Source organism: Helianthus annuus, chromosome 3, assembly GCF_002127325.2.
Source record: "Helianthus annuus cultivar XRQ/B chromosome 3, HanXRQr2.0-SUNRISE, whole genome shotgun sequence".
In the NCBI taxonomy this organism is placed as follows: Eukaryota; Viridiplantae; Streptophyta; class Magnoliopsida; order Asterales; family Asteraceae; genus Helianthus; species Helianthus annuus.
The window spans coordinates 6,405,586-6,418,108 of NC_035435.2; the positions used below are offsets into that span (position 1 = coordinate 6,405,586).

At 33.0% G+C, this 12,523-nt stretch overlaps 1 protein-coding gene and 1 pseudogene across 1 annotated transcript; one reads left to right on the forward strand and one right to left on the reverse strand.

Annotated features, from left to right (window-relative positions):
- Positions 1 to 4,860: 4,860 nt before the first annotated feature.
- Positions 4,861 to 9,607, reverse strand: LOC118490360 (annotated as a pseudogene).
- A 972-nt stretch (positions 9,608 to 10,579) lies between these two features.
- Positions 10,580 to 11,378, forward strand: LOC118490117. Its single transcript, XM_035987339.1, has one exon. It carries the CDS (start codon positions 10,623 to 10,625, stop codon positions 11,172 to 11,174), a length of 552 nt encoding a protein of 183 aa, XP_035843232.1. The 5' UTR covers positions 10,580 to 10,622; the 3' UTR covers positions 11,175 to 11,378.
- Positions 11,379 to 12,523: the final 1,145 nt, after the last annotated feature.

Consider the following 12,523-nt stretch of genomic DNA (forward strand, 5'->3'; position numbering starts at 1 on the left):
CATTTTATTAAAGAAATAAAACTGCAATTGCGTTTTATAAAACTTCATTCAATCAAACTTCAAAATACTTCATTATACGAATACAGAAAAATTGAGTTTTATATATCATACCAGCATTCGAATAGTACAGAAAAATCTTGGAGTTTTGTTGTCTTTTGATCTTCTTTTTTCTTCTTCATTCAAAATATATGACCAACAATTGATTACTTCTCCGGTGATTTCCAATCCTGGCCTCATTGTTTCAACAACATATCTATATAGAAATACATGATCTTTAATTTCAAAAAGAGTATCCCTGCAAAAAAAAAGTTAATAATTAAATTATAATTTTTTTATTTTTGTTTTTTTGTTTTATTGTATATAAATGAATTTTTACATCATTTCTCCTTCTGCATGGAAAGCATATCCCGATATGTTGTTTTCGTGTGCCGTTCTTGCTTCCTTCATTGCTACTTGTCGTAGATAGTACGGTGAACAAAATACTTCTGGTACATTTTTCTCTCAATCATGTCGTACCATCCTTGTGATTATTTCTTCTGTTTTGCTTATATCTGTTGTTGGTTGTTCTTGATGAACTGATTTTGCAGGTGTTTTATACGGATCTTCTTGTGGGTTGAGGAATGATGTGTTTTGAATTAGATCACTGATTTGCTTTTCAGTATTATCCTGTTCTTCAATTCTATCAAACATTGTTTGTATTCCAGTAATTTGAACATCTTTTTCGATTGATCTATTTTCAGATTCCGCTTGAATTTCGGTTTGTGCAGCGTGAGGAGTAGCATCAACTTCAACTTCATTTTCATCAACATTTGAAGACAACTGAGAAATTTTCAAATCAAAGGATGGTACCTCATTATCCTGAATTTTCTTTTGATTTGATTTTTTTTCTTCTTCATCTGTCTTTTTAATCATCTCCAACATTAATGATGGAGTTTCTTCGCTAAATGATGATTGTTCCATTGAAGGTGTTTCAATGTGTGTTTGCAGAATAGATGCAGGGTCATTGTTACTGATTTTTTCTGGATTGGAGGACTAGACTACAGCTGTGTTATCCTCATTGCGTTTTGCATCATCATCATCATCATTGCGTTTTATAATCAATGGAGTTGAAATGATTTGATTTTCATTGTCTTCATTTTGGCTCAAATTTAGAAATCTTGATGGTGTTTCCATCATAGTTGAATCAATATTAACTTTCTTGTGCTTTTTTGCTTGATGGTTTAATTTTTCCATCAATGACACCCATTCGTTTACTTTGTTATGAAAAGCTTCACTGTTTGGATATTCTTCGACAATCTCATCTATGCGTGATTGGATGTTTTCGAAAATTTCTTCAAATCCTTTTAAATGATCATCCAAAACAGTCACAAGATATTCTTCATGTGATTTTTTATCTTCAATGTTCTTCATATTTTCATCGCCACTTTTTGTTGAATGAATGTCAGAAAGACCTTCACTTTGATTTTGTGATGGCATGAAATTACGCAGTCGGCTTTGACTGTCTACCCACATTTTATCTTTATTTCCTATTGATGGTTTAATGAAGAATTGCCCCCATGATCCTCCACTTTCTGTTTGTGTTTTCTCAGTTTCATTGGTTTTAATTGGGCTGTTTTGAACATTTTCTTGATTCTCTTGATCAATCCAGTCTGTTGCAGCTTTAAGTAATGTGATTGGTTGTTCTTCAGCATCGTCTTCATCATTTTCTTCAGATTCATTTTCAAAAATTTCTTCGTTTTCATTCTCGGATTCAGTTGGATAAACATAAAATTCATCCTTTTCATCTTTCTTTTTTTGTTTATTCTTTCTGACTTTTTTCTTTTTATCCATTACAAGACATCTCCCCTCATTTTGCGCAGCAATTTCCAATTCACCTTCAAATTCTTGTAATGTTGTAGAGTCAATTTTATCAAGAGAGAACTCTTCAGTGTTTTCAGCATCGTCAAATCCTTGTTTTTTGTAAGCATATAGCATCTGTATGAATCATTGGGTTTTAGAAATATAATCAATTCAAATTTTGTTGCGTTTTAAAATATAAATCATTGTAAACAACTTACAAAACTAATGTTTTGTAACTTTAAATATATTGCGTTTTACAAAAACATTGCGTTTTACACTAGAAAAGAAGTTTTAACAAACAAAGAATATAAAGAAACAAAAATGAAAGATCATTGTGTTTTATAATATACATTGCGTTTTATAAATATAGTTTTAAACAAACAAAGAATATAAACAAGCAGTCTAAACAAGCATTCAGCAAATATGTAGCAATAGTGAAAGATCAGATTTCATACCGCTAACAATGCAATAGGTCCATTGAAGAGCTTCTCATTTCCAGGCCATTGTCTTCTTGTACGCCTTAAAACGGTCAGAATATATTCACACCAATTAAAATCCTGGGTTTTTTTGTCACTTTTCATTGATGGCAAGAATCTTTGATTAACATTACTACTTTGCATTGCCTCCGCCACGATTGTAAAAAATATAACCAAGAAATTTAGTTTGAACAATCTTCCAAGCTCATTTCTTGATTTTAAATAACTAATCAAGTTGTGCGCATACATTCTCTTCAAGATATCTTTGCTGACCGCGCCAGAATTTAATTATAAGATCAGTGTCTTTTGGTCTCAATTTTTCCTCAATCTCTGTTTTTCCATTTGGTATTTGAAGTACCTTTTGGATAAATTCAGCTGTGATCTTAATCTTTTCATCTCCGGTATTTATCTCATCATTTTCAGCATCAAAGTTTTCTACCAGCCAATATCCGAATTTGCGTGGAACTGAATGCAGATTGAATTTTAGTATGCTCTCAAACCCTATTTCTTTAACAACATTCCTTTGCTCTTTTGACAAACCTTCAATATAATCTTTTAGATTATTGACTGCACATCTTATGTTGATTTTTTTTCCGTCGTAATCGTAATATGGTTGTTGTTCTGGTTGTTCTTTTGTTTTATCTTTCCTCAGTGATCTCTTTGGTTTTGATTCTGCCTTTTCCTTCTTTTGATTTTTTGTCGGGTTAACTCTTGGTTGTGGATCAACAAAATCATCATCTGATACATTGAATTGTGTTAAAAACATATATTTTTTTTTCACGAAATTTGTTAAATGCGTTTTATGTTACCTGAATTTACTTGTTCTTCGGAAGTATGCAGAACAATAGCTCGACTAGATTTTTTATCATTGGAATCAGAAACGGTCTCTTCTGATGATTCGATCACCACTTTCTTTCTTCTCCTTTTTTGTTTTTCCTCTTGTTTTTTAACTTTAAATAGAATAATGAAACAATGTCAATTAACAAATTTATGATAAAACGCATTAGCTAACACTATAAAGATAAAAAGCAGTGATTCCCAGGTTTTAGATAAAACGCAATACTTTAAATCATATTATTTAACACAGCAAATTAACATTACATAATCTCATTTTGTTTTTTTATGATAAATTATTATAAAACGCATTAGTTAACAATGTCAATTAACAAATTTATGATAAATCGAATTAGCTAACACTATAAAGATAAAAAGCAGTAATTCACTAGTTTAAGATAAAACGCGATAATTTACATCATATTATTTAACAAGCAATAGTTAACAACACATGTATCTCAGCAAATTCAAAGATAAAACGCAATGTTCTAAAATTCGATTACAATTATCATAATAATAATCTCTTTGTTTCTGCAACTTTATTAAGGTAAAACGCATTAATTCACAATATATAAATCCCATAAGAAGCATTAGCATCTTAGATCATAGTTTTAACATAAAACGCAATGTAGTCTCTACTAACAAAAATGTTAAGATAGGGGAAGATATAACTCATTAACTATTTTTCGGAACGCATATGATATATTAGGTCTACTGTACTTCATAAAACGTAACTTGAATTCAGTTAAAGAGCAAAAATAGATAAAATTACCATTGTCTGAAATATCTTTTCGTTTTCTAGTTCCTTGTTGATTTTCGGCTAATATTTTCTTGTTCATCTATGTTCTCTTCTGCAGATGATGTTTTTTTGATTCTTTGATGATTTAGGGTTTTCAGAGACGGATTTCTTTTGAGTAACTCGAATGTAAACCTTCAAATTATCTCTCGACGACGCTATGAACTTCAATGGAGTATGATTTTCTCAAATTTCTGTATGTGTTTGATCGTTCAATGGAAGTGTAAAACGTAATGCACTATTTTTCGAAGGATTTCTGTGTATATTCAACGGCGGTTATTTGGGAATTTGACGATAATACCCCTGAAACCCCGGAGAGCGTGTTTAAATGACAGTTTTTAATTTGATTTTGATCTAGACTGTAGATTGTGCAATTGGACGGTTATGATTGCTTCCTATCCTTCCTAGCGAAATAAACTTCCTATTTTATCTCCACCCATGAAGACTAATCGTTTTAAACCCAATTTAGCAATAATTCTACCATGGATAAACATATTGATGACAACATTTTGTCTTCTCATTCATTCATTTCTAAAGTAATTTGTTTCTTTTTAAACCCATTTATTATGGGTACATGGGTCAGTTTGGGTTATGCTTTTCCCCTATAAAGTTACGTAGGTTACAATTAGGCGTGGAAACGAACCGAACGAATATGAATGGAGCATGTGCGTGTTCCTTCATTTTAAATAAACGGATAGATTTTCTTGTTCGTGTTTATTCATTAAGAAAATGAACGTTTTCATGTTCATTAATGTTCGTTCATCAATATTCTAAAATAACAGTTTATGGACGCACACGAATATAATAAAATTATCCACCAGGAAAGTGAAAACCTGCATGATAAGTGTCAAGTGTGTAATAGCAATGGAAAGTGTTAACCACAAATGTTGCTTCACTAAAATATGTTTAGCGCAAGTTTGCAAGAACACTAAAAGGTCCTATAGGACCCATCAAAAAGCTTGATAAAGTTGTTTGTGATTACATGTAGAGGCTCACATTAGACAACCTTTGAGATGGTATGGCAATGAGCGGTTTTAATTTCGTGAGTGTAATACCAAATTTTTCAGAAAGGTCATGCTCTTCGCCCTTGGGCAAACTCCAGTCAAAGAATGTAAGAGAGAAGCCAAGATGAACAGCAACATTTTCTCGGCCAATGGTAAACCTGGACACAATCTTCTCCCAGAACCAAATGGGAAGAAGTTCAAATTATTTCCATTATATGATTTTTTTGCCTCATGGTAAGTCAAGAACCTATCAGGATTGAACTCTAAGGGGTTGTCCCAGTGTCGAGGATCTTGATGGATTGACCATACATTTAGAAGGACAGTACTATCCTTCGGCACTGTATACCCCCCTACCGTGCAATCCTTGCTAGGTGACCGTGGCATTAGGAAGGGGAGTATAGGGTGCAACCGAAGTGTTTCCTTAATCGTTGCATCTAGATATTGAAGTTTTTGAAGATGGTATTCTTCCACGATGTTGTTTAGTCCTACAATTTCTTCTAATTCTTCTTGAACCCTTTTCATTACATCAAGATTTTTCATAATCTCCGTCATTACCCATTCTATTAGTGTTGCCGTCGTTTCTGCTCCTACAATCATAACGTCCTGATACACAATAAGTTAAACATTAGATGCAAGACAAAACTTAAATTATGTAAAACGAGTTAGCGGTTGTATTATCGTGATATTATAATTCCTTAAAGACGTATTGGATTTTAATAATTTAACATTGTGGCCCATTAGACGATGATAGCCCATACTTGCAATGTGAGTAACTCTGTATGCCCTTAATTTTCATTTATGTCGCTTCAAAACAGTCTACAAAATTCTGATTGTGATAAAGATCAATCAAGTGTTCATTAGGGACAAATGACGTTACTTTTTAGTTAGAATGATTGTCCTTACCAAAGAAAGTGAAAATCAGTAGTGACATTAGTCACATTGTCAGTATGAATTATTATCAATTAATTAGTAGATCATAGTTTGAATAATTAATATTCGATGTTTCTTTTACATAAAAGTCAATTTCGTATGTACATGTATATGTATAAACTCGCATGTACATATACATATATGTATAGAATGAAAGTTGCATGTATATATAGAAATGAAAGTCACACGTTATAAACCTAATTTCGCATGTTGATACTGAGTCGCATACGCGACGTACGTTAAGGGATTTTGAACGTTAACCGGCCTCTATATCAGTGCCGGCTGAAGTGCAATCTAAATGAGACATTAGCTTAGGGCCACCAACTTTTAGGGCCTCTCATCTTGGATTTTTTTTCATATATATATATTTGATATATTTGGGCTTGTGCTGATTGTTTTGGGTTAACTACATGAAAGGGAAAGCAAACAAAAGAAGGTGGTAGTTGTGTTTGCTTGTAGGCCCAAAAGTCAAACTTAGTTATCCTAGTTTTGCCTAATTTGCTTGCTATTCTATTAGTTGGTTTTGCTTGAAGGTAATCGTCGTTAAAACTATTGATTTTGAGTGATAATTTATGCCCCTAATTTGCTAATAGTTAAACACTTGATTCTGTTGATGTTGTTAAACGTTAGTTTATACCTTAATAGTTAAGCACTTGATATGGAAAAGTGTCTCAAAATTTTATTTTGCTTTACGCCACCAAAAACATTGAGCCAGCCCTACTCTATATTATATATACATAAAGTTTGCTTACCAGGAGAAGTGCCTTTATGTGGGTTATGTCAAGTGGTGATCCATCTTCTTGGTTCTTAAGTTCTAACAAGATTTGTGAAAAATCTTTCTTTTCTTCATGATCACAAACTTCATCATGTGACATTTTGGAGTTTAGTTTGGTTCGTTGTTCAATCATGCTTTCGATTATTTCATCCATCATTTTAAGTTGCTTCTTCATGTCCCGCTCAACTCCTTGTAAATCAAACCATGCAAGTTTAGGGAAGAAATCAGACATGTTTGGTCGTCCGAAAATCTCACTAATGTTCGTAGAAACGATATGCAACTCTTCACCAAGATGGCGACTCCCAACGGTAGATGTATTCCCCAGTATCATGCTTGTTAGGACGTTCGACTCCGTCAAGAAAGAAACCTGTCTTTTTAAGATCCAGATTTAGTGACTAGTATTTTCCTTGTACTAAATAACTAAAAGTCAGATCTCTTTATATAGAAAGATTACAATGAAAAGGATAATGGTAAAGCTAACCAACTAAAGATAATATTAAAAAGTCAATAAATATCCTAATGTTCAAATTCAAACTAGAGATACAATAATAACTATCATAATATTTAAAAGACTTAACTGCCATTTTCGTCAACTCTATTTAGAGTTAACTTTTATTTTCGTCCCTGTGGTTTGTTCACTTTTGCCTATTCAGGCCAATTTTAAAAAATGCACTAGTTTCCTCCCTAATATACTGGAAACGTGTCACTTCAGTCCAAAAATTTAAACCCAGTTAAGTCAGAAGGGTTGAATGAAGGGTATTGTTGTCAATTCATAAAATAAGGTGAAAGTAAAAGATATATGAATTGACAATAATACCTTTCATTTAACCCATCTGACTTAACTGAGTTTTAATTTTTGGACCGAAGTGACGCGTTTCCAGTATGTCAGGGAGGAGAGGAAACTGATACATTTTCGAAAATTGGTTTGAAATGGCAAAAGTGAACAAACCACAGGGACGAAAAGGGCAGTTAACTCTATTTAAAATAATAATAATAATAATAATAATAATAATAATAGTAATAATTGTATTAACAAATAAATCTAAACTGAATACAATAGTTATAATAGATAATAAACTAGATACATAATAATAACGAAAAAGTATATCGTACAATATGCCTTAACGTACGCTGCGTACGCGATGACAAATCGCACGTTATGTTTTAAAAAAATAAAATCGCATGTACAGTAAAATATTGAAATCGCATGTACAAAATAAAAAAAGAATAAAATCGCATGTACATTAAAATAGGGGAAATCGCATGTACAAAAAGAAGTAAAATCGCATGTACAAAAAAAATGAAGAAAAAGGGAAATCGCATGTTGTAAAGAAATTTTCGCATGTTGTAAGACAATCTCGTACGCGTCGTACGATAAGGCATGTTGTACAATAACCGGCCTCTAATAATAACTAACAAATAAATTTAAAAAAATGATATATCAAATAATTATCTACATATTAAAGATGAATGTCGGTGCTATTTACATATTTGGTCCCTACTTTTGACTTTTACACTTTAATCCTTTTACTTTTGTTTGTTTTTTTCTTTCATCTTTTCTAGATTTTGTTTGAATTTTACACATAATTAAAGTGCACGTGTTGCTTTTGTTTTCTTCTTTCTTGCCAAGTTACACATAGTTTTACAAATAAGAATAATGCACTAATTTAGTATATTTAATATATATTAAAACTAAAGGTTGGTAGCTTTCTACTCACAGCCACCTCTTCTTTTTTATATATAAAACTTTGGCGAAAAAGCAAACAAAATGAGAGTCTGCTATATTGGTTGAGCGTATTAGTAATAAAATAGACATCAGGTGTTCGATCCCTGATTTATTCTTTTTATTTTTGCTATTAGCAATTTGTAAGTCTCATATACATCTACGCTCAACTAAAAATTGTTATGTCATTATTAATAAAACTAATATATATTAGAAGGTGTGAATTGGTATTCACACTTTTTAATTTTCTCTCAACTTTCAATATTGATATTTACAACTCTTTTAATTTTTAAAATTTGTAAAATGTCATTTAACTATCTTGAGTTTTTAAAGTTTTAAGTTTATTCCCTGTACTTTCATTCTTTAACTTAAAAAAACTATGTTCTTATGTGCTTATTTTTATGTACGTGTAGGTATAAATTCAAGTTGGTTTAAGTTTCAACATCATCTTTTTTTTAAACGACTAGAGTCAAATATAATACGTTTTCATACCTATTTTTATGTACGTTTTCAGTTGATCTACGTTTTGATGTAAATTTTGTTTGGAAACAAGTCAGGTCAAATATAATACGTTTTTTTTCGACGGAATAAATTCGAGTTATTGTATGTTTTGACGCCGCCGCAACGCGCGGCAGGTACAATTACTAGTTATAATAGATAATAAACTTGGCTAACAACTACAACGAAGAAAGAAACCTGTCTAATGTCGATAGACGTGCCCAATTTACCGAAAACATTCTTAATGGTTTTCCTAACTTCATTGCTTCGGAAATAACTACATGCTGCAAGATTCTTGTTGCTTAGTGCCTCATGGACAAATATCTTACGAAGTTTACGCCAATGAGAGTTGTTGGAAAATACTATATCTTGGCCTCCGTATGTTATTATGGAGGCCGCAATTGTCAGGTTACGGTTAGCAAAGGTGTGATCTTGGTCACGAGTCACAACCTTTGTTAACTCTGACGTGTTTATCACAACGTGAAGCTTGCTTCCCATGTGGAACTTGAAAATGGGACCGTAGGTGTTAGCCATGTTGGTGAACTGTTTGTGCAAGTCGGGACCAAGAAATGGAAGGTATCCGACAACCGGCAAGGAACGAGGGCCCGGTGGTAATGGTGATGATGAGCTCAATGGTTTTAACTTGGACCATAAAATACCCAACATCACTACTGAAATGGTGATCACAAGTATGGCCAACCACCATAACCAAAGGCTGTTTAGGTGAGTCATTTTGGTAAATAAAGGATGGTAATATTACAAGGGACTAAAAGTCTACATTTATAGCCTTAACCATGGATGCCTTATCTACTATTTCGAATATCTATTTTTGAATAAATCCAAAAAGATGTTTCACACATTACAAATATCTTTTTTCTAAATAAATATCTCTTAGTATTGTTCAAATCCAAGACTTTGAGAACCCTTTTGGAATATTCAAAACATGTTAGCTTAATTCCATAAAGGAGGCTGCCGTGGAGGATATTGGTCTTTAAAATACTCACGGCTTCAACTTCTTTAAATTGTCTCCTTTATAAATAAGCTGAACCAAATCGGGTTGGTTGTAAACGAGCCGGTCTGAGCGAGAGTCAGCTTGGCTCGAGGTTGTGGTCATGCCTCACTTTTGCTTGTTTAAATCATTGCTTAAATTTGTGTGTGTATATGTATACTAGAGGAAACCCACACCACACGATGTGATGTGACATAGTGGACAATTTCAGTAATAATTATATATATATACGTTTTCAACCTCCCGGTCGGAAATCTCAAGCTTCGCTACTGCACATTTTACTACGAGTTATAGTCAAGATTTTGTCACTAAATCTGATTCCATGCCAAAATTAAACATTTCTAGTGCATTCTTAATTTTTTTAAGGGTATAAGTTCGAATTTTGCTTCCACTGGTTTTCAATCATAACCTCTTGAAGGAAACATGACCAGCACAAGCTGCAATTTTAACTAATCGGGTTTAGTAAAGTACTTATAGATGATGTAAGTTTTCTGATAACGGATTCTCATAGTTAAAAAAAATTGCTATTTCACCAAACAAAGTATCATGAATCTTGAAAGGAAAGTAAATATGGAGGAAACTCGTATGAATCAAAATGATGAAAGAGGAAGCAACATCATACAACACTTCATCATGAAGCTTTAAAAAAGTTTCAAATGACACCACTTTTCCCACTATTTTAGTGCCAAATTTCAATCTTCTCTACCCTTTAATGGTTCTTGTACCCTACCACTTACCATGCCAAAATCCCTAAACATATTTCAAAAATCCCCCCATAACCCTAAACACAAGAACAAACCAAAATATTTTCATAGAACCCAAATGCAAACTTGCAACCTTTTGGCGATCACAAGGTGTTTCAATGGATGTCGTGATCATACACAAGTTGCAGGCATCGGTACAAGGATTTGGAACCTTAGTGATAGGTCCATAGAGTTGCAAATAAGAGTGGGGTCGATATTAAAGAAAGTTCATACACTTAAACCTGGTTCGTCAAAGCGGTTGAAAAGCAAGAAGATTTACAAGTCTTATGTCCCCGGTGGTGGTGGTGGTGGCGACGACAAAGTTGGTGCTAGTGCTGGTGGAGCGAGGAGCTTCTTATATTACTACGACGAAACATGTCATCCTTATATTTGGGTGCATGACACCGCGGGTGATTTCTCTAGAATGGTAAGACAACAATATATTAGTCTTGAAGATCTAAGAGATTGTTCCGAGATCAAAATCTTTAGGGATCATCTAAAAGGCTCGATATCCATTCGAAAGAAACCTAGACTCGATTCTTGTTGATTTTGCTTCGTTTGCATGTTTTTTTATAAGTCAATTGTGGAGATTCTTGTTGTCCCTTCAACCTTTAGTTTTCATCATTTTGCATCAAAAGTGGGATTTCATGCATTAGCCATTGTATCATACTATTAAAAATCAAAATGCACCTACATGGGACTGAAATCGCAATTTTTAAACTAATGGACTGAAATAGTGATTTTTGACAAACCACAGGGACGAAAACAGTAATTAACTCTTTCTTATATCTGCTAAATTTTCTTGTGAAGTAGGAGTAAAATATACGAAAAGAATACTTTATTATGGTTTTATAGTAAATTATCAATATAAACATTTTGTTGCAAAATATATTAAAAATAGGTATATATGTTTTCGACCCCTCGGTTTTATAATTTTTTTAGGTATATACGTTTTGGACCCCGGTCGGAAATCTCAACGCCACTGTTTATGAATTGGATTGATTTTGATGAGGCATTCTCTCTAGTTGTAAATATGGTCATCGTGCGTTGTAGTTTGTGCCTAGCTACTGAGAATGGTTTGTCTTTGTATCATCTTGATATTAATTTTTTTTTTCGAACGGCCAACGAATCCTTCAAATGGGCTACTGGCGAAATTCACCACATCGGGATACACTCGTCTCCGAACTGGAGAATGATATTTTATTTGTATGGTAATTATTCTAAAGAACTTTATATGTAACTACTAGAGGGTAATTCTTTTGAAAAAATAATGATTCTGAAGTGTGTAAATTGATGAAGTCTTTGTATGGCTTAAAAACCCCCCTCGTAAATGGTATGAAAAGTTAAGGGTGGCGTTCTTAAGTGATGGATTTGTTTAAAGAATATGTGACTATTAATTGTTTGTTCAATCAATTGCATATGTTTTTTTTTTCTACTGTTGCTTGTGTATGTTGATAATACAGTGATAACTGGAATGTGTATGTGACCATTAAACTATTACAACTATTGATGAAACACAAGCTAATACTAAGGTTAACCAAAGGGGCTAATCCTGAAGGCTCTAATCTATGATACATTTAGCAGAATATATCGCTCTTCATTTCCATGTTTGTTTTGGTCCAATTCCTGAAGGATTTAATTTATATGTACGGACTTGATATATTAACGCTGTCGACCGAGCTATGACCCGTGAGAGTAACTGTAGGTCCCTTTTCGCGGAGGATAACGAACCTAAACCTTGTTATACTAACTCACTAGCGAGTGCGGAATCCAAGCTAGCAAGCAAACCGGGATGAAGCAAGTAGAGAAACAAACACACAAGAGTTCACCGATTAACACCACTGTATTAATACGTATGAAGGTTCCAGTTACAAGCACAATGTTTACAAATATAAC